Source organism: Mus caroli, chromosome 17 (genome assembly GCF_900094665.2).
Source record: "Mus caroli chromosome 17, CAROLI_EIJ_v1.1, whole genome shotgun sequence".
In the NCBI taxonomy this organism is placed as follows: Eukaryota; Metazoa; Chordata; class Mammalia; order Rodentia; family Muridae; genus Mus; species Mus caroli.
The window spans coordinates 27,127,459-27,149,050 of NC_034586.1; the positions used below are offsets into that span (position 1 = coordinate 27,127,459).

The 21,592-nt window shown below is 48.6% G+C and overlaps 1 protein-coding gene across 1 annotated transcript in view; it reads right to left on the bottom strand.

Moving 5' to 3' along the window:
• Positions 1 to 21,592, bottom strand: part of Rsph1 (radial spoke head component 1) — a 25,931-nt gene that overhangs the window by 2,731 nt on the left and 1,608 nt on the right. The window contains exons 2-8 of the mRNA XM_021186543.2: positions 19,065 to 19,178; positions 18,857 to 18,962; positions 12,194 to 12,284; positions 11,644 to 11,779; positions 4,891 to 4,962; positions 2,003 to 2,162; positions 1,077 to 1,205 (exon numbers count right to left, since the gene is read on the bottom strand). Of these exons, the coding sequence (XP_021042202.1) occupies positions 1,077 to 1,205; positions 2,003 to 2,162; positions 4,891 to 4,962; positions 11,644 to 11,779; positions 12,194 to 12,284; positions 18,857 to 18,962; positions 19,065 to 19,178 (808 nt within the window). The remainder of the gene's footprint in view (positions 1 to 1,076; positions 1,206 to 2,002; positions 2,163 to 4,890; positions 4,963 to 11,643; positions 11,780 to 12,193; positions 12,285 to 18,856; positions 18,963 to 19,064; positions 19,179 to 21,592) is intronic.

Below are 21,592 nucleotides of genomic sequence, written 5' to 3' on the forward strand. Positions count from 1 at the left end.
AAAGAAAAAAGAAAATGCCCCCTCGGGCTGAAGAAATAGCTCAGTGGTTAAGAGCACTGACTGCTCTTCTGAAGGTCCTAATCCCAGCAACCACATGGTGACTCACAAACATCTGGAATGAGATCTGACACCCTCTTCTGGTGTGTCTGAAAACAGCTACAGTGTACTTACATATAATAAATAAATAAATAAATAAATAAATAAATAAATAAATAAATCTTACAAAAGAAAATAGCCCCTCATAGGCTCATAGGGAGTGACATTATTAGGGGGTGTGGCCTTGTTGGAGGAAGTGCATTAATGGGGGCAGGCTTTGAGCCTTCAGAAGCTCACATGGGTACCAGTCTCTCTCTCTCTCTCTCTCTCTTCATGCTGCCTGCCCATCTAGATGTAGAACTCTTGGCTCCTTCTCCAGCACCATGTCTCCTTGTGCGTCACCATGCTTCTGGCCATGATGCCAAGGACTGAGCCTCTGAACTGTAAGCCTGTCCCAATTAAATGCCTCCCTTCATAAGCGTTACGTCGGTCATGGTGTCTCTTCACAGCAATAAGACCCCAACTGAAACAGGCCCTAGTCCCATGCCAGGGGATCAGGCAGCCTTGGGTAACCAAATTGTCCCTAAGCTCTCTCCCCAAGAACAAGGTCAGATTTATCGGGAAAGATGAGAGCCCACCCCCCCACCCCCCGCTGATCAAATCGAAGGAGCCCCTGTGGGGAAAGAGTTTTCAAAGACTCCAGTAGCCTCAGGTGGTATTCCTGCTCTAGGTAGATCGCAAAGGTGTAAGTTTCCAGTTTGTCCCTCTAAACCATGTTGGCAGATGTGACTATTCCCCGTCACATCTAGTTTTCTCCCTCTTGGGATAATGTAGAGGACCAGTCACACCAGGCCAGTCCCTGCAGAGGTCAGGATCAAGTGCAGACAAGCTGGACTTTATGAGAATCTATGCTGGTCTCTCCAGGCTCACTCAGGTCCCTCAGCCTGGCCGGAGGATAGTTCGGTAGAGGAGGGAGAGACCTGCTCCTCCTAAGGTACCTCACACTAGCCCCGCCAACTCCAAAGGGCGTGTTTTCTTACCCTGGTCTATGTCGTAGCTGTTCTCCTGGCTCTCCTGCCTGAACGTGTCTATGTCTTCATCGGCCCCCCTCGGCTCCAGCTCCCCCTCAAAACCTTCTGCCTGGATGTCTTCTGAGGGGTCACCCGCACCTGGGATGAAGACAGCAACGGCAGATAGAATGAGATCACCAGAGAACATGAGTGCAGGTCTGTGTGTCAAGTGGTCCTCCTGGTCTGCCCAGCAAAGTCTCCTGTGCTTTCAAGCATGGCCTCCTTTCCCACCCCACTCCCCCGACACCCCCACCCCCACGCTCCAGACCAGGCCTGGCCATCAGATCACCCTGACCTGTCTCCAGACTTTCTTGGCAAAGCCACAGTAAAATGGATACAGAGAAATGCAACCTTCTTCCAACAGGGACATCTGATCCCATTTGCTGTCGGCTGCCCAACCCAAGTCACGCCCAAGGCCATGCGATAAGATACCAAGTGAGGGGGCTGGTGAGATGGCTCAGCGGGTAAGAGTACTGACTGCTCTTCTGAAGGTCATGAGTTCAAATCCCAGCAACCACATGGTGGCTCACAACCATCCGTAGTGAGATATGACATCCTCTTCTGGTGTGTCTGAAGACAGCTACAGTGTACTTATATAATAATAAATAAAATCTTTAAAAAAAAAAAAAAGAAACCAAGTGAACTCTGACTATTGGAGAATCCCCCAGGGTTCCTGGGGCCTGCATCTTAGCAGGACATTTCTTCCATCTAGTTGATCTTTGTTCTCCTCCTCTACTCCCTGGGAGATTCTCATTCCCTTATAACATCCTGCACCCCAACTGACCACTGGCCATTTCCCAGAAGCCCCAGCTACACCAGGCCTGGGAACAGGTGTGTAGTATGGTGCTTGCCCTGACAGCCCCAGGGTGACCCTGACAAGCATGCGGTGTCTGTACCAGTAAGTCCCTGCGGTTCTTCCTGGCCTTGGCCCTCAGGGGCAGGCTGCTCCTCGGAGAGGGTTGGAGTCCACAGGGCCAATTCTGTGATTTTGAGAGCTTTCCATTTTGGAATGACATTCACTAATGTCTCTTCCTCCTCCTCCTCTTCTCCTCTTTCCTATTTTAAGGGAAAAAAAAGCCCACAAAACCCATCTGTATTGCCGTCATTTGGTCTGGGATACTAAATGACAACCGGGGGATGGGGAGGGGGGTCCCAAGGGGAGGGGCTGGGGGAGGTAGTCAGAATTCCAAACATCTGCTTGGCTGCTCAGAAATGAATTCTTCCATTTTCGTTCCATAGGTTCTCAGTGCCTTCACCCATAGGGTGAGACAAGTATTCAAGGAGAGGGGTAACCAAGCAGGCCCTGCATCAGAGTCACTCAGAATGCTCTCTGAAACACACACGCTTCTCACTTGGCCGGTTGGGAATAGAAACTAATAATTTGTGTAGGTTCCAGGTCAGGATTGCAGACTGGTCATTTGCATAGGATCCCAAGTGACACCTGAGGCTGCTGAGCCAGGGACTATACTCAGAGACTATCCCCAAAGGGACCCATGTGCTCTGGCGCTAGCTGACTATCCCCAGGTGGTCGGTGACCCTTCTTTCAGCTGCTGGCAATCCACAACTGATGGCTCAGAACCTGGGTGCCTCCCACGGAAGTGACCCCCCCTCCCATCAGCAAAGCCTCAGCACTGCGCCACCCCCATCTCCCACACCTGCTGCATGGCCCCTGGTTCAAGCAGGTGCCAGCTTCAAAGACGTCACAGCACTGGTCACCTCCTGTTTCTAGCCAATCCTGCTTCTTCCGCAGTTGACCCTCCTCAGGTCAACTCCCAATAAAGTGTGTGTGTGTGTGTGTGTGTGTGTGTGTGTGCCTCAGAGTGTTGTAGCTGACCTTCTCAGAATGATGAAACAAACTATGCCCCACTCCCAAAACTGTGACCTTGTCCTAGCCCCTCAGGACCTTAGAGCGTGACCTATTATTTGAAGATTAGGTGGTCCATGTAAAAATGGAGTCCTACTATGTGTGGTATTTTAGTTCCTTTTGCGTAGCTGAGACAAACTACCTAAGGGAACAGCTTAAAAGAGGGAAGGGGTATTTGACTCGAGGTTTCAGAGGCTCAGACCGTCATGGTGGAACAGTTTACAGCACAGTCCATGGGAAACAGGGATGGGAACAAATGGGAAAGGACCAAGGGAGATGCAGCACCCTGAAATATCACCCCCTGCCGCTGGTTTCTCCAATTAGGTCCCCACTCCTACAGTTTCCAGCATTCACCTCATGAGATGGGGGTGGGAGGACAGAGGGATGGATACTTTTCCTTTAAGCCAAAACATCTGGGAACATTTGTGGGATGTGCTGGGGAGACTCCCTTTAAGTGAAAAGAAAAGAAAAGAAAAGAGAAAAGAAAAGAGAAAAGAAAAGAGAAAAGAAAAGAAAAGAAAAGAAAAGAAAAGAAAAGAAAAGAAAAGAAAAGAAACGCTGAGGTTGCAGAAACCTTGGGGAAGGAGGGAGGGAGAGAGGAGGGAGGGAGAGAGGGAGAACATTCATGTGACTCATGTTTGCCACATTATCACTGTTTCATTTTATTTTATTAATTACTATTGCTGAGTCTCCTCTTTATTGTGCCTGATATTAAACTCTGTGGTCCAGTACTATCTACTGCACCAGGAAAGTCAGGATAATCCTGGGAGAGTCAGCTTATATTACAGTTCTAGTTCCTGGTTCACTAGGAAGGGAGCTGGCTGTGCCGGGGCTGAGGTAAGGCTGGCCCCGCCCACTCTGCTGAATCCTGACTCAGAAAGGTGCAACTTCCAGAGCAGTGGTTCTCACCCTTCATAACACTGCGACCCTTCAATACAGGTCCTCATGTTGCGGTGGGTGACCCCCTCGACCATACAACTATTTTCGTTGCTACTTCACAACTGTTAACTTTGCTGCTGTAATGAATCGTAAATGTAGAGAGCTGACTTGCAGGGTAGCTGATATATGGCCCTGTGAAAGTTTCGTTGGCCCCCTGAAGGAGTCTCAATCTACAGCTTGAGAACTGGGATGCTAGCCAGAACCCAAGCATGTTCTCGATCGCTTGGGCTTCCTCACTGTCTCTAAAGCACTTCTTCCTTGTCATGGTGGGGCCCCTATGCCAGCTTAACTCAAACTTTTGTTTTTGTTTTGTATTGTTTTTCCTTTCCTTCTTCTTCCATTCTACTTCTCTGGGAAAAACAGCTGAGGTTTACAGCTTGCTTGCCCTGGGACATTTGTTTGTTTGTTTGTTTGTTTGAAAAAAATCTAATAAAATTGTCCGTAGTCACTAAAAAAACAAACAAACAAAACCAAAACTTCTTACAGCAGGAATAAGGCAAACGCTCAGAGCTAGTACCAGGACCAGGAAATTTTTACTAAACCTCATTACGCCCAGGCAGTCGCCAGGCATTGACACATCAAGAGTTCACACATGGACAACCCCTTCACACAATCCTGTACCCTGAGAATGGCTACACTGTTGCCAAACAGAGAAGAGCAATCGGGCTATTAACGCCCATTCACAGTGTAGCAAAGGAACTTATTAGCTAACTAGGCTGTAAGAGCAGGCCACCCTTGGAACTTTTGTGATCAACCACCTGACCTCGGTACAGACGGTTACAGCGTTCAGATGCCATTCTGGGACTGACACCTGCCGGAACTCAGGGTTAGACTGTCCCCAGCCACAAAATCAAGCTCTGACTCCCGCAGGCGTTGTGAAATGACATTGATCACTTTGGCAGTTGGGCTGTCTGCTGGGATCAATGTAAGTGAGCAGATATTTATTTAACCCTTGGAATCAGATGCAACAAGTTAACTTACCATATCTGTGAGGCGATATTCACCATGCTGTTCGCATCCAACATCAAATACGTACTTTCCAGGGCCCACAGGCTAGGGGGAGAGAGGGATTCAACACACTTTATTCTTCAGAAATTCTTCTGAACAGAAAGCAATAAAACACTTCCCAAGCACCGTGCCCAGAAAGCCCACCCCGAATGACCTCACTGTGCCCAGTCCGAGAGGGTTACAGGATGGTTTTGTTGACTGACAGCTAATGGGGAGGTCTTACTGCTTTATCGAAGGAACGAGGAATACATCCACTTTAGAACCCATAAGAAATCTGCGTCTATGGGCAGACTCACTAGAGAGGGGCTGGCTACCAATGCTTTGGTTTGCTTGCTTGTACCAGCACTGGATTTAGTGCAAAGCACTTTTTTAAAAAACTGTTTATTTACTTAGCGTGGGGGCAGGGTTCCTGAGTCGAAGAACATATGTGTCAGTCAGAGGACATCTTGCAGGAGAGGACATCTTGCAGGACTCCGTTCTCTCCTTGTCACATTCAAGTCGGCAGGTTTGACATCAGGCACCTTTATCCACTGATCCATTTTACTGGGCCCCATGAGGTTTTTGGTTTTTTGTTTTAAGTAAAAACCTCATCACAATTTCATTTTGACACCGCTTTGACTTAGAAACCTGGCGTGAACCTTGCCTCAGATTTACAAATGTTTTCCCCTGTCACCAACTGTCAACCTGACATTTGATTTCACCTAAGACCAGGAATTATAACATGCCCAACTCGGATGCTGATGTTGACCGTTGCTATGCCAACACTCTTGTTGTGTTTTGAAACTATGTCTCCCTCCACAGCTCAGGCTGGCTCAGAATTCTCTTTGCTGCTGGTCTCAGCAGAGTCTGCAGACCTACACCGCCACACTGGGCTTTCGATTTTCTAGTCATTATGCTGCTTCTTATGAAATTAAATCTATTTTTTTCCTTTGCAAGTCTGTTGAAGGGCTCTTTCCCTCATTTCTGCATTGGCAGACAGTCACCTATTTTGATTCGTTTCAGAAGGCCCACAGTCACATTTTAAAAATATTCCTTCCAGAAAATACCTTTCTCCCTTTGCTGAAGGACAAACCAATTTTACCGACTCCCTAGCCCTTTTATAAAGTGGTAAAGCACAATGAAGACTTTGAAAAATACAATGTTAGCCGTTCCCTTAGCTGGGAGGTGACAGAAACCATCTGTTATCATCTGGATCCCTCCCAGACTTTGCCCAGCAATGTGATTTGGGTTTACCTAGTTATCCCTCACTTCTTCATTAATAATCAGGGATGTCCTAGCGAAACGTTCAACAACGTCATCTCCTTCTGGCCTACCTTCCATCTCCATCCCGCCTCATCCTGTTTTAATGGCTTGCCAGCAAGGACAGGGATGAGGGAAAATATCTGAGAAACAAACACTAACTAGCCAGGCAGTGGTGGTGCACACCTTTAATCCCTGCACTTGAAAAGCAGGTGGATTTCCGAGTTTGAGGTCAATCTGGTCTACATAGTGAGTTCCAGGACACCCAGGGCTATACAGAGAAACCCTGTCTCAAAAAAAAGAAAGAAAGAAAGAGAGAGAGAGAGAGAGAGAGAGAGAGAGAGAGGAAGGAAGAGAAAAGAAAGAAAAAGAAAAGAAAGAAACACTAGTGCTAAGAGGGTGAAAGATGCCAGGCCCTACCCGTAACCATGGAACCACACCGTTTAGGGGGTGGGAGACAAGACTGCACGAGATTTGGGGGAGGAGGAAAGTGATGAAGACTCAGGCTCTGTTGTTGGTGAGGGGGAAAATGGATGCAGCCTTTCAAGACAATGGGCGGTGTTTTGGGTGTTTCAAAGTGTCAGCCCTTTACACTCCGCTGCCCCATTATCTAGCTGTGATGTCTCATCCACACAGATGACAACACACCTGTGATGAAGGAGCCTCAACCTAGGAAGTGCCTGCTTCATCAGATTGAACCATGGGCTGTGCTCTTAACTGTTAGTAGATGTAAGAGTGGTCCGAATCTACTGTGGGCAGAACTATCCGTAGGCAGTTGGGCTAGAGCTGTATAAGAAAGACCTGGCCTGAGAACAAGACAGTAAGCAGTGTTCCTCCAGGGTCTCTGTTTCAAGCTCCTGACCTGCTTCAGTGCCTGAGCTGATTTCCCTCAAAGGCGGACTTGGAAATAAACTCTTTCCTTCCCAAGTTGCATTTGGTGGTGTTTAACACACCACAACAGAAAAGTAACCAGGACTCTAGCCTATGTAAATGCATTTATCAGAAGACAAAGCAACAACGAACTTAAGTAAAAGGTCTTATTGCCTTTCATTCCAGAGGTGGGTACCACCTGTCTGTAAATCCGCCATTGTTTCCAGGTGAGGTAAGTGGAGGGAGCAGTTTCAGGGGTGGGGGTGGGGTGATTAACAGGGGAGCCAACAAAAGCAGAAACAGGAACTGAAGGAAGATGAAATATTGTAACTTGTTTAGGAGCCCACAGCCCTGGTCTGGGACTGAGAACAAAGCAGAACAGCCCCCAGGCATGCCAGGGCAGGGCTGTTGTTAAGGCATTCCTAAGAACATCTTGACCATAAAGATGAAAAGGTATTCAAGGACAAATGGGGCTATATTATCTAAGCTAACACCATCTGGCCAGAATCTCCCCTCAATCCGAGGACAGGCAGGGTCATCTTATCTAAGTCCACACCATCTGACCGGAACCTCCCTTCTGTCTATTACCCCTTGGCACCGGGTACAAAGATAAGCCCCAAGCCCACTGGAACAAAGCTCTGATGCCCCTTTTGCTGACATGTAATCTTTCTGTTAATGAATCAATCCCATGCCTTTGTCAAAATTCTTTGTATTCCTAACCCTTTGCTTCTTTAAAAACCCCTAGCTTCCGAGCCTCAGAGTCGACTCCCCTGCCTCCTGTGTGAGGTACATGTCGACCCAGAGCTCTGCCAATAAAGCCCTGTGCGTCTTGCAACAAGAGAGGATTCTTGTGTTCGTGGGTGCTTTCTGTCCCTGGACTAGAGTGGGGGTCCCTAGATTTGGGGTCCTACATCGTGGGGGCTCGTCCGGGATTTTGGGGGCACCCAGAACCCCAAGAATACCCCTTGGAGGTACGTCTGTGTGAGTTTGGTGTGTGTGAGTGCCGCGCCACTGAATCTGTGTCTCGGTTTTCCAGTTCTAGTATTCTGGCAGCTGCCGCTGAGATCCGTGAGGATCCAGTGTGTGTGTGCAGAAGGAGATGTCCTGAGCCCGCAAAGCTGCAGCCCTGGGGAGACATTTCTAGGGCGATCCTGGAGGAGGAAGTGCCCAGGGTCAGAGACAGTCGGGAAGACCCGGCTGTCCTTTGGCAGAGTGAGGGAGAAAAAGTGCTCTTTCTGCCAGAGCGGGAGTGGACGTGGAATCCCACCCCGTCAGAGGTAGCGTTTGGCTGGTTGTACAAGTCCAGGCAGGGACGAGTGTGCTTGGACGTTCTGGTGTCCCTTGTCTCTGTCTTCGTTTTGTCTGTTTCTGTTTTTTGTTATGGGACAGACTATCTCAACCCCGTTATCTTTGACTGAGGACCATTGGACGGACGTTAGGGCAAGAGGACAAAACTTATCAGTAGTAGTTAAAAAGAAACCTTGGCAGTCTTACTGCACCTCGGTATGGCCCACCTTCGGAGTGGGGTGGCCTCAGGAAGGGACGTTTCACCTCCCCACCATTAGGGCCGTAAAGGCCGTTGTCTTTCAGGAAGGCTCTGGATCGTTTCCAGATCAGCAGCCGTATATCACAGTGTGGGAAGATTTAGCGCGATTCCCACCTGCCTGGGTTCACCCATTTCTCCCACCCCTATGTCCAGGTACCAAGGTTCTGACGGTTCGAGAGAATGCTGAGAAGGAGAAATTAAAAATACTACCTGAAGGAGCCAGCGAGAAATCCACCCCGAAGCAAACAGCGGCCATTTCTAAAATCTATCTGGAGATAGAGGAACCTCCGGAATGGCCCGACGCTCCTGCGGCTCCACCTTTGGGTCTAGGGAATGGGGAGGGAGGTCCCTCAGCAGGAACGAGAAGCCGGCGGGGAGTGCTCTCAGAGGGGCCAGCCAATTCTACGGTGGCCCAATTCTACGGTGGCGCTTCCACTTAGAGCTGTTGGAGCTCCCCCTACCGGCCAGAATGACCTACAGCTTCTGCAATATTGGCCTTTTTCTTCCTATGACCTTTATAACTGGAAAGTAAACCATCCCTCTTTCTCAGATAACCCTACAGGGCTTACAGGGTTGACAGAGTCTCTGATGTACTCACACCAGCCCACCTGGGATGATTGCCAACAGCTCCTACAAACCCTGTTTACCACCGAGGAGAGAGAGAGAATTCTCCTCGAGGCACGGAAGAACGTCCGAGATGGAGCCAGACGGCTGGTCCAGACCTTGGTCGAGATAGACGAAGGATTTCCCTTAACTCGCCCCCAGTGGGATTATAACACAGCACAAGGTAGGGAATGGCTGTCCAATTACTGACAGGTACTAGTTGCGGGTCTCAGAGGGGCTGCTCGAAGGCCCACAAATTTGGCTAAGGTAAGAGAAGTTATGCAGGGGCCAGCTGAGCCCCCCTCAGTTTTTTTAGAGAGACTCATGGAGGCTTATAGGAGGTATACCCTGTTTGACCCTACGTCAGAGGGACAGCGGGCTTCAGTGATTATGGCCTACATAGGGCAGTCAGCTCCTGATATTAGAAGGAAGCTGCAGCAGATTGAAGGATTGCAAGATTATACTATAAGGGATGTGGTTAGAGAGGCTGAGAAAGTGTATCACAAGAGAGAAACAGAGGAGGAAAAGTTAGAGAGAGAAAAGAAAGAGAGAAGAGAAGATGAAGATAAGAGAGACAGGAGGCAGGAGAGGGCTCTGACTTGAATTCTGGCCACAGTGGTAGATAGAGAAAGGGATAGGACTAGACAGACAGGGGACCTGAGAGATGAAAAAAGGCAGGGGCCAAGGAGACCCAGAAGAGACCAACCGCACCTAGAAAAAGACCAGTGCGCATACTGCAAGGAGAAAGGCCACTGGGCCAGCGAGTGTCCTAAAAAGAGGCAAGGGACACAAGTATTGTCTCTTGGAGAAGGTGAAGACTAGGGGAGACGGGGCTCGGTCCCCCTCCCCGAGCCTAGGGTAACCCTAGAAGTTGAGGGGACCCCTATAAATTTTCTGGTTGATACAGGCACAGAATTTTCAGTGCTTAAAACCCCGCTGGGAAAGTTAAGAAAAAATAAGAAAACCTTAGTAATTGGGGCCACAGGACAAAAGTCATACCCATGGACTACAACCAGGACAGTAGACCTGGGACAGAATCAGGTGACTCACTCGTTCCTGGTCATTCCGGAGTGCCCTATGCCCCTGCTAGGAAGAGACTTATTAACTAAATTGAAGGCGCAAATAACCTTTTCCCCTCCCAGGCCAATAGTATCATGGGGAATAAAACAGCCTCAGAGTCGACTCCCCTGCCTCCTGTGTGAGGTACATGTCGACCCAGAGCTCTGCCAATAAAGCCTCGTGCATCTTGCAACAAGAGAGGATTCTTGTGTTCGTGGGTGCTTCCTGTCCCTGGACTAGAGTGGGGGTCCCTAGATTTGGAGTCCTACAGAACCAAATGTAGATTAGGCCCATTCAAAGTTCCCTGCCCTGCAAGGGTCAGAGCAGAGGGGATACTCTCACCCTGCACCTGGAAAATCAGCTATGGGGGATTCGGTTTCTTAGGGCAGATGGCTTGCTTGTGATGTAGAACTGAATGAGCCACTAAGCCAGGGCAGGAGCTCTGTTTAGACCAGGGAAGGGCGTGGGAGGGCGGGGGGCAGGTTTCCTCTGCATTTTATTCCACATGGTCAGATGTGCAAGAGGATAGCAGATGTCTCCTTGTGTCCTGGTACCTCATGAACACACCAAACTGATTCTTCATAAGCTGATGTGTAAGTATGCATGTGTGTGCACGTGTGCATGTGTGTGCATGTGGTGTTCAGAGGGCCTGAGGGAGGGGCGAGAGAGGGGTAGCCACGGGGGAGAGGAATCTTAACACAAGACGCTTTATAATTTGTTTGTTCTTGCGTGGATTATATGACCGGAAGCTTTTTTACTTAACTGGTAGAGCCGAGCCTCAGGGCAAGCCTACTGATTACTCCAGCAGTTGAGCCTCAAGTTACATATATGCAAATGACCCAGAGCTTCCGGAGCACATTGAACATAGCTAACCACACCCCACACCGGCTTCTATGCCAGTGCACTCAGCAAACTCTCTCTTTTAGGGAGTCTTCCTCCAGCCCAGCCCAAAGCTCCTGCGAATGCATGGGTAGAAGGCTCACAGTTACTGACTTTCCCCTCTGCACAAAACAGCAACCAAAGCAGAGCCCACCAAACAGGAACAGTAGGTCAAAATGTGGAGGTCTCCAGATTCAGGGTGCATAGAGCCCTCCCCAACCAGGAGAGGCAGGCCGGCCTCAGGCGTGAGGGGGAGCCCTGGAGTCTCCCTCCTATTCAACATGATTTACCAGAGGGCAGAAAGCACACCTAGCCAGTAAAAGATGCTCTGGTACCAAGGGCACTGGTCTTAACAGAGGCACAAAGCATTTCTGAAGCCCCAGGAAATGGGCCCAGCATTCTGTCTCCCCCCCTATCCCCTTGTGCTCCGTGAGCATCAGAACAGCCTGGAGTGGAGCAGCCTGCCTCATCTGGTGGGAATGGAGGACTCCTCTGGGTGTTAGGTGTTGGTACACGGCACACTGACTCACATTTTTGTTTATGAACTTGCCCTGGTACCTGTGGTTCAGGTGGATGAGCTCGGCGGCACCCTCCTGCTGTCCGTGCACCCAGGTACCGACATACTTACTGCCGGTCTCTGCGTAGAGGTAGGTGCCTTGCCCGTGCCTGGTGAAGACAAGACAGGGCCACTTGGTCACTGTCCAGGGTGGAGAACTGACCCTAGGACAGACAGGGAGCTAAGGAGAGGCTAGTTCATAGGTGATGTGTTTCCACTCAAAGGCTTGGCCCGCCACCCCACACATGGGACATTAAAAGAAGCATGGGACCAGCATCATCTAACGCGCAGAAGCCAACTGCCAGCACACAAACTGCTGCAGATTCAGGGCTGCTTGACCTCCACTAGATGGGCCCTCGGTGCCTTCACTCCCTGAGGCTTGTGGACAGAGAATCCCCCCTCTTCCCTTCTCTGCAGCACCTCCCCTCCACACCTGCCCTACAGCATGGAACTGCCTTAGGTGGACATCATTCTGTGCTTATGCCACAAACAGACCCCCCCAAGACTGCAGGAAGAAGCCAAACCTTTGATGATTGAACCACTCCCCTGTGTAGGTGTCATTGTTGACATAGTAGTACACGCCTTGGCCGTGCCTCTGGTCATCAGCCCACTCCCCTACAAAGGACAGCACACACTCATTAAAAAGTGAGTTGAAAAGAGCAGACTGACATCAGGGCCCCTGCTAGCCCAGCAGGATCTAAGCTTTGTAACCATAAAGGCTAAGCCTGCTGCCTCTCTCCTCTCTGACTTCCTGCCTCTGCACCCCTTCCTCTTGTGCCAACTTCCGGTGAGAGCTGGCTAAGGAGGGCCCAGTTAGGAGCTCAGAGACATAGATCTGGAGGGTGGACACATGTCAAGTGAGCCCCAGGCATCTTCATGCTTTCATAGGCCAGTGGGCACATGGTGAGGGTTCAAACAAGCTTATCTGACCCACTGCTAGTGAGCCCAGCCACATCCCATTATCCTCAGAGGTACTGCTTAATGGTCTAGCCTCAGCCTTCACTCTGTCTCCCACCTGGGCACTCAGTTCCAAGGCTGCTCCTCCTGCCAGCTCCTTCAGGGTCCCTCACACATTCCCTCTTGTGGCCTGCCAGGCCCCTCCATGTGGGTGACTCCTGGTAATTCCTCATGCGCTTGACAGGAAATCGTATCAATGGGAAAACAACATGTTGTCAGCCAAAGAGGGATTTGAAATCAGTCTCTCAAAAACTCCTCACCTCTCACAGGCCACACAACCAGTGGATTCCTGAGGTGGACATTATCTAAAACTGTTTTCATATGGAAAGAGCATCAGCTAACACAGGTGGGTGGAAGATGCCTCCCTCGAATGTGGGAGGCCCTGGATTCTATCCCAGTGCAGAAGAAAAGCGAAAACAGTGGTGGAAGAAAGCTGTCCTAGGATTCAGGACAAGGATGTCTGTCATTAATTAAAAATACATCTGGGATGCCTTCTTCAATACAGTGTTTATGGTATTAATTTTTTAAATTTAAAGTTGTTTAGTTTATTTCGCTTTGCCATGACAAATAAAAATTCATTTTTACAGCAACTTTATATCCTTTTTCTTAGAGGACCCTAGCATGTGTGTAAACTTCTGGCTTCCACAAGCACTAGAAACACCTGCACATACACTATGCTAACAAAATGTTAATTACCCAAACTGTTTCTGTGAATGAACCCCAAAGTTTATCCAGAAAACAGGGACTCTTTAGGACTTTCCTCACTTCTCCAATAACGACTTAACAGTGACAACTTTCTGGCTGCCTCATGAGCTAGGAGAAGGTCTGTACAAATGGACAACATGCAGCCCCCATGAGCGTCCACCAGATGAAGACTAAGGCCAACAAGGGTGTGGTCGGTAGCCTGGGGCAGAGGCAAGAACAGACCCTCAAAGGTGAGTGACAGCTCAACACAGACAAACATTCCTGGAGAGAAAGGGATGGTGATTGCTACAGATTCAGAAAGCACTCAATCCCATGATAAGATGCAAGACTGGAACACAAGCAAGAGAGATGGAGAATCCCCAAATTAAGATAATTCACTAAAATAGACATTTGGTGCTGGGTGTGAAGTAACCACAAGACCAGATGTGTAGTGACCATGAGACCAGGTGTGTAGTGACCGTGAGACCAGATGTGTAGTGACCATAAACAAAGATCTAGTGAGCATTTGGTGGCAGCACTGTGTCTGTGTCTGCAGCATCTGCCACTTTCTGTGGTGGAATATTCCTGTGGAGGCCAATTTGGAGCAGTTTGTGAAGCTGCAAGAAGTGCAAAATTGGCTTCTGTGAGCTACCAGGAGCTGCTCCAGCACACCCTGGGGCAAAGTTACTTCATCTGCACACACCCCCCCCACACACACACACACACACAAAAAGACCATAACCAAAAAAAAAAAAAAAAAAGCCCATCTCTTTCCTTCTGTCCTTGGGAACTGGGCTCAAGGCTGGCAAGACAAGAAAACTGTTGTGTATTCTGCATAGTCTTTTCAAAAGTGAAAGAGGACATTTAAGCTGCAAACACCAATTTCATGTTGGTAAGGACCGGACATCACTTGCTACTCCCCTTGAGAAACTTGTGGGAGGCTCTGGCCAGCCCAGGAAACCCTGTGCAATGGGGCAGGGGTTCTCAGAGGAAGCTGGCCTACACCTGCTGCAGGCTTCAGTGACTAGGAGTCGAGGCTCCTGGACGCCATTTGGAAACGTTCCTGTTTTGAATTTGCATGTAACCCTTTAAAAAAAAAAAAAAAAGATCGGAACAGTTTTCCCCTATTCCCTTCTCTCCTGATCTTGTCACCAGACCCAGAGCATTGAAAGGAGGGGATTAAGCCCTTAAAATCCCTTGAGTGAGATTTGCCGAGGCTTTGGGTTGGAATGGCCTATCTATGCCAGCATGACCATGCACACCAGCTTCCTAGGAACACAGGCTCCCAGCACTGGACCCTGTGAAAGCTCACACTGCACACCCTTTATCCAACCCGTTCATCGGCATGATGCGGAGCATCCTTTATGGCGAACAACCAGTTTTCAAGACTTCTGCAAACTGTAAGGGAAGGTCATCAGACTGGAGACAGGGTTAGAGGAACACCTAGTTGGCACTGAGCTGGACAGAAGTCTCAGTAACCTGGAAACATCCACCATGACCTCCTGCGTTGTTGGGGTAGTCTTGTAAGGAGGGAGTTCCAGGACAGCCAAGGTTACACAAAAAAATGCTGGGGGAGGAGGGAGCGAGAGGGAGGAAGGAGGGGCCTTCTTAATACCTTTCCCTTGGAGTGAGGCTGTACCCATACTTGGGTATGTCTTACCAGCAGAGCTCCTCTTTTTCACCTAATCTTCACACCTAAATGTCTTTAATAAAAGGAACCCAACTCTGTTTCAAAAAAAGAATTCCCAAGCCCCTCCCGCTTTTAATGTACTTTATATGTGACCCAAATTGTATTAACATCTACACTAAGATCAAAAGTGACAACAAGATTAGGCTCACAGGGATCTGGGAAGAATTAAATTAAGTCCTAAATCAAATTGTTCAAAGCTCATTAAAAAGCAGATGGTCCTTCTGGTCGACCAAGCCTGCTGAGGTTTAGGAACCAAACAATTTAAGTTCCATGTCTTAAAACAGAGGGCATGAATGTCTCTACCCGACCTGTGATGGTTTGTATATGCTTGGCCCAGGGAGTGGCACTATTTGGAGGTGTGGCCTTGTTGAAGTAGGTGTGTCACTGTGGGTGTGGGCTTTAGGACCCAAACCCTAGCTGCCTGGAAGCCAGTCTTCCACTAGCAGCCCTTCAGATGAAGATGTAGAACTCTCAGCTCCTCCTGCACCATGCCTGCCTGGATGCTGCCCTGTTCCCATCTTGATGATAATGAACTGAACTTCTGAACCTGTATGTCAGCCCCAATTAAATGTTGGCTTTATAAGACTTGCCTTGGTCACGGTGTCTGTTTGCAGCAGTAAAACCCTAACTAAGGTTCCACCCCAGAGTCTGGCAGAATTCTCTTTGCTATCTGTTATTTGGGGGGTTTGTTTTGTCTGAATGCAAGGCAGGTAACTGCAGTAATTTGGCTAAGTGTCTCCCAAAGGCCATGTGTGGAGGCTTAGGCCTCAAATATAGTACTGTTGGGAGGCATGGAACCTTTGAGAGATAGAAGCTGGTGAAAGCAGTCAGATCACTGGGGACATGCCCATCCCTGTGGGGCATTGGGCTATACACAGACAGTCTGGTCTCCAGTCGAGCTGAGGTGTGGAACCCGGGGACCCGGTGGTGATAATTCACCTACATGGCATGGTTGGTGTTCCCTCATGCTCCTGGAACTCAAGGCTCCCGTCGAGGTTATGGCCCCCCACAGCCTCAATAGGAGAAGCATGGCTATGAGTCACGCAGACAATATCCCAAGCTTCTGACCTTCAGGCTAGACTCCTCCCAGTTACCTAGCAACAATAAGATAACAGTCCACCATAAGAGGGGCTGCTTGGCCCCACCTCACTCTCTCCTCTCCTTGTTCTCTCTTACTCTCCTCTCCTCATTCTCTCCTCTCACTCTCTTACTCTCTCTCTCTCCTTGCTCTCTCTCTCTCTCTTTAACCTCTTACTCTAGCCTTTCTTCTCTCTCTCCTTTCCCCCTTCTCTCCTCTTGACCATGGCCGGTCTCGCTCTCTCTTTCTACCTTCTCTCCTTTCTCCCTGCCTTTCTACAATAAAGCTCTAAAACCATAGATTGTCTCTGTTCATCAAGGCTCGCTGTGCTTGGACAATGGGATAGGCTTTCCTCTAATGAGCCGTTTCTAATCTCCCAATGGAAGGCCTTCCTGTGTTCCAGCCACGAACCGGACTAAGGACTCTCACCTACGTGGGAACCTCTCTCCCTTTGCCCTCTCTCCTGTAACTCCGGGACCAATGGTGTGGCCCTGGGTCCCCTGGTATCGGGGGCTGCCCCTTGCTCACTCCCCTCCACCCCAGTCGAGTGGGGTGGCTTAGATGCCCACCTGGGGCTGAGTGGAAAGCTTCTGGCAGCCCTCCCACCTCTGCCTGCCCAGAGCATAGGAGGAACTCTGACCAGCTCTTGCCCCCCCCCCTTCCCCTACTCCCCTTCAGGCCCACACATCCTCACTCCCACTGTTTCCTTCCCAGCCTTAAGTAGGCTGAACAGACCTTGAGGGCTTACCACAAAGGACCTTATCAACCTTGGTGCAGTCATCTGCCTTGGTTGCATGCTCAAGTTCCCACAGGAATTTAGAAGTTTAGACTGCCCACTGACCTAGCTTTGCAACACAGTTGAAACAAAGGATGGGGTCTGTGGGCTTGCCCTATATAAACGCAGTGCTGAATATTCAACTTGGAGCTTTGATAAGTACCCTGGCTTGGCTTCATTCTTCTCTCACTCTCCTCTCCCTCCCTCCCTCTGTCTCTTTAAAATCAGGTGCTGGAGAGACAGTTCCACAGTCCAGAGCACTTGTGGCTCTTGCAGAGGACCCAATTCATTTCCCAGAGCCCACAACCATTTATAGCTCCAGTGCACTCTTCTGGCCTCTGTGGACACTTTATGGACGCATTTCATCAGCATACATGCAGGTACAATACCCATGCATGTAAAATGCCCACACACATGAAATAAAGTAAACAAATATTTTTTGTTGTTGTTGTTTGTTTTTTGGAGACAGGGTTTCTCTATGTAGCCCTGGCTGGCCTCGAACTCACTCTGTAGACCAGGCTGGCCACGAACTCAGAAATCTGCCTGCTTCTGCCTCCCAAGGGCTGGGATTAAAGGCGTGGGCCACCACTGCCCAGCAAGTAAACAAATCTTAAGACCTCTAAAATCAAATTAAGCCTTCCTCTCCTTGAAGATGAATGCACCAGGTGTTAGCTGTGGGAATATGGCTTGCATCTTAAGGATATGCCATTGTCATTAGAAAATAATGTTGTTGGGGCTGGAGAGATGGCTCAGCAGTTAGGAACACTGACTACTCTTCCAAAGGTCCTGAGTTCAAATCCCAGCAACCACATGGTGACTCACAACTATCCATAATGAGATCTGACGCCCTCTTCTGGGGTGTCTGACGACAGCTACAGTGTACTTACTTATAATTAAATCTTTAGAAAGAAAGAGAGAGAGAGAGAAAGGGAGGGAGGGAGGGAGGGAGGGAGGAAGGAAGGAAGGAAGGAAGGAAGGAAGGAAGGAAGGAAGGAAGGAAGGGAGGGAGGGAAAAAGAAAAGAATGTTGTCTCACCAAAGTGCATCACGGTTCTTGCCAAGAAGATCTTCCCTTGAGGCAAGCAACTCTCTATAGGAATCACACACATCAATCTATCCCATCTGCATGCTACCAGCAAGAATATCGAGACAAGAAAGGGGACGCACAGAGCTACACCGACTGACCCCACAGTCAAAGGCTGAAGGCACAGGTATTTTTGGAAATCAGAAGGAAACCAGAAAACCCTTTTCAGAAATAGGAGGAACGGAGGAGTAGAGAGGGATAGAGAAAAACTCAAGACCTACAAATCAACAAACTCATCCAGCCTTCTCCCTTTCTGGCTCGGGACTAGACAAGCATCCACCAGGTAGCAGCGATAATAGGGCCCGGAGGTTCTTAGAAATAAGAGTCTCCTTGAGGTACATCAGAGACCCCGAAAAGACATCATAGTGAGGCAAAATGCCTTAGATGAAGGGACTCCCAAAGGTCTAAAGAAACATGACCATCAGAAGAGGGATTGGGCAAACCCCGTAAACAACAAAGACCCCTTCCGAGGGAGAGTGTGATAGGCTGTCATGGATCTAAGCCACACCCAGAGTCTGTGTCCACTCAGCAAGGCCCCTTCCCTTACTCCAAGGTTCTGGCTCACAGGAGGGCATTGCTGCCCACAGGACCAGCTACCTAGGTTGTTTAATTAGAGGTTTAGTTACTTAAAAGACTCTCAGCCGGGCGTGGTGGTGCAGGCAGATTTCTGAGTTCGAGGCTAGCCTGGTCTACAGAGTGAGTTCCAGGCCAGCCAGGGCTACACAGAGAAACCCCCCAACCCCCCAAAAAGACACTCTAGCCTCTATGACAATATTAGGAAGAAGAACAATTTTTTTCTTCATTTCCTGGTAGATCAGTGAACTTGTATGCTTTGGTATTGTGAGCAGACATATTCAACAACAGAAACAGCCTCTACACGTAAACAAGAACAAGAACGGGAACAAAAGGCTTCCTCTTACCTTCATATCTGGATCCATCTGGATAGATAAAGGTGCCTTGGCCGTGCTTTTTATTTTTGACATAGTCTCCGATGTACCGGGCCCCATTCTTAAATTTGTAGGTCCCCTGAAACACATTGACCAAACAGTTCATGTCAGTCCTGAGTCCCACATGTACTAAAGTGATATTTAATAGAAGAAGCCAACTCCCTCCATCATCATTTCTGACCTGGCCATGTCTTTTTCCAAACTCATAGTTTCCTTCATATGTGTCCCCGTTGGGCAGTCGTGCTTTCCCATGTCCATGCCGTTCTCCCACCTCGTTGCGCTCCCCTTCGTACTCCTGGGCAAAAGAAATCAAGCTAATTGTGGCTGCTGTTCGTTCCTGCCAAGCCCATGGCAAGCAGTTTACAGCTATTGTCCCACTGAAGCCTTCCAACCTTGGGCACTGCATGCACCTTTGAGGGTGCACCCTGGAGAAGCAGGTAGCCATGCCTAGTGGGCAGAGCCCTGGTCTATGATCTCACAGTTAGTGCGGATGTCCATGGCCGGAGCCTCGCTCCCTTTAGCATCTGAGAGACTGTCACTTATTATGCTAATCCTGACACTGTAAACATGAACCAATGTACAGGAAACACTTGGTGAACTGTGTTGTCACAGGAATGCTCGTAGAGAGTACATGCAGGTGAAATAGGTCCCTAGACTGCACAGACATCTCCCAGGTCACTTTCTCCAGTCATTCAGGACTTAAAGAGCAAATACCCTTCATAGGTTTTCTGAACTGTCTGCTGTCTGTAGACAAACTTGACCCAGAGACTACAAAGATGGCTCAGTGGGTAAGAGCGCTGGCTGGTCTTGAAGAAGGCTCCTGTGCAGTTCTCAGCACCCAAATGGTGGCTCACAACCATCTGTAACTCCAGTTCCAGGGATTTCAATGACCTCTCCTGGCCTCCTCATTCACTGCATGCATGTGATACACAGATGTACATGCAGAAAAAAAAAAAAAAAAAAAAAAACCCATACACCCAAAATTTTAAAAATTAATATTTTTTTAGAAAAACCAAAATTAAAAATAAACCACGTCTAACCCAATCTGAAATTGCTATGAATCAATCTATCTTATAAGCTGATTAGACTGGAGATGGATCTCAGTGGTAGTGGAACTGCCTAGCGTGTGTAAGACCCTGGGTTTCACCCCTTCACACACACACACACACAGAGAGAGAGAGAGAGAGAGAGAGAGAGGAGGGAGAAGAAGAGAGAAAGAGAGAAAAACACACATACATACACAGAGAGGCAGAGACAGATACACATACTGACACACACACACATAAAGGCAGAGAGACAGAGACAGAGGGCAATAGAGACAGAGAAACACAGATACACACACACACAACTTTTGCAAAGAGTACCACTTGTAGGGGCTGAAGCAGGATTGTGGGATCTCTTGAGCCATGGGGTTGAAGGCCACACCTGAGCCACAGAGCCCCCACCCTAAAATCAAGGGAATAAGAAAGTGATATGAGGTTGCAATCCTCCCCTTTTTTCCTATAGTTTATAAGATGAATGTTTTCTGGCTCATATACATGGATGTAGCACATATAATACATACTAAAATGGCCAGAGCATTCAGTAATGACGTAACATGGCTAGCTTATAACATCACTCTACATACTTTCAATGTAGACAATAACATCAAATATTATTATATATTAAAACATAATGCACAGGGTTGGTACAAGCCATCACATGGGAAACTTCAGAAACAAACCCATGAGCAGTTTAGCTCAGAAATTCCTGCCTAGAATATAAGTGTCTAACCCTACAAATTTGATCTCAGGGTTGTTCCAAACAACAGTGTGGTGGTTTGAGTGAGGAGGCCCCCTGTAAGCTCATGTATCTACCTCTGCATTGATTCCCCGTTTGGTGGTAGTTTGGGAAGACTGCGGAACCTTTGGGAGGTAGAGGCTTGCTGGAGGAAGCGCATCACTAGGGACGGACTTCCGAGTGTTTGTAGTCTCATACCACTTCCTGTTTGTGCTCTCTGCTCGCATCTGAAGATGTCAGCTCTCAGCTACCTGTTCTTGTCGCCATGTCTGCCCCTGTGCCTGCTTCCTCACCATGACAGACTCTCACGCCCCTGGAATCATAAGTGCAAATATACTCTTCCTTCCATGAGCCATGGTGCTTGATCACAGCAATAGAAAAGTAGCTAATACCCACAATGCACAAAGTCCCTGCTCCCATCTTGGAGGTCTCCCATTATGGCTAATGCTGAGTCACAGAAGTGGATCCCTGCTGCCATCTCAGGGACCTCCCAGTATGCCTAACACTGACTGAGCTGTATGGGTGACTAACAGAGACATTCTTTAAGTTCACCTAAAGGTGGTTTGACATCTTGACTACAGGCTTAAACATGTTACAAATCAGTAGGAACGGGTGGGGAACAAACCAGAAACCCTGATGGAAGACGAGACTGTGTGTAAATCAGATATGTGTGAGCAGAAGAATCTGTGTCTCTGCATGAGAGAGAGTGTGTGTGGATGGTGTGTGGTATGGTTTGTGTGTGTGTGAGGTGTGTGGTATGGTGTGTATGTGTGGTGTGATGTGTGTGTGTGTGTTGTGGTGTGTGTGTGTTTGTGTGTGGTATGGTTTGTGTGTGTGTGTGGTGTTTGGTATGGTGTGTGTATGTGCTGTGGTGTGTGTGTGTGGCATGTGGTAGTGGTATGGTGTGTGTGTGTGTGTGTGGTGTGTGTG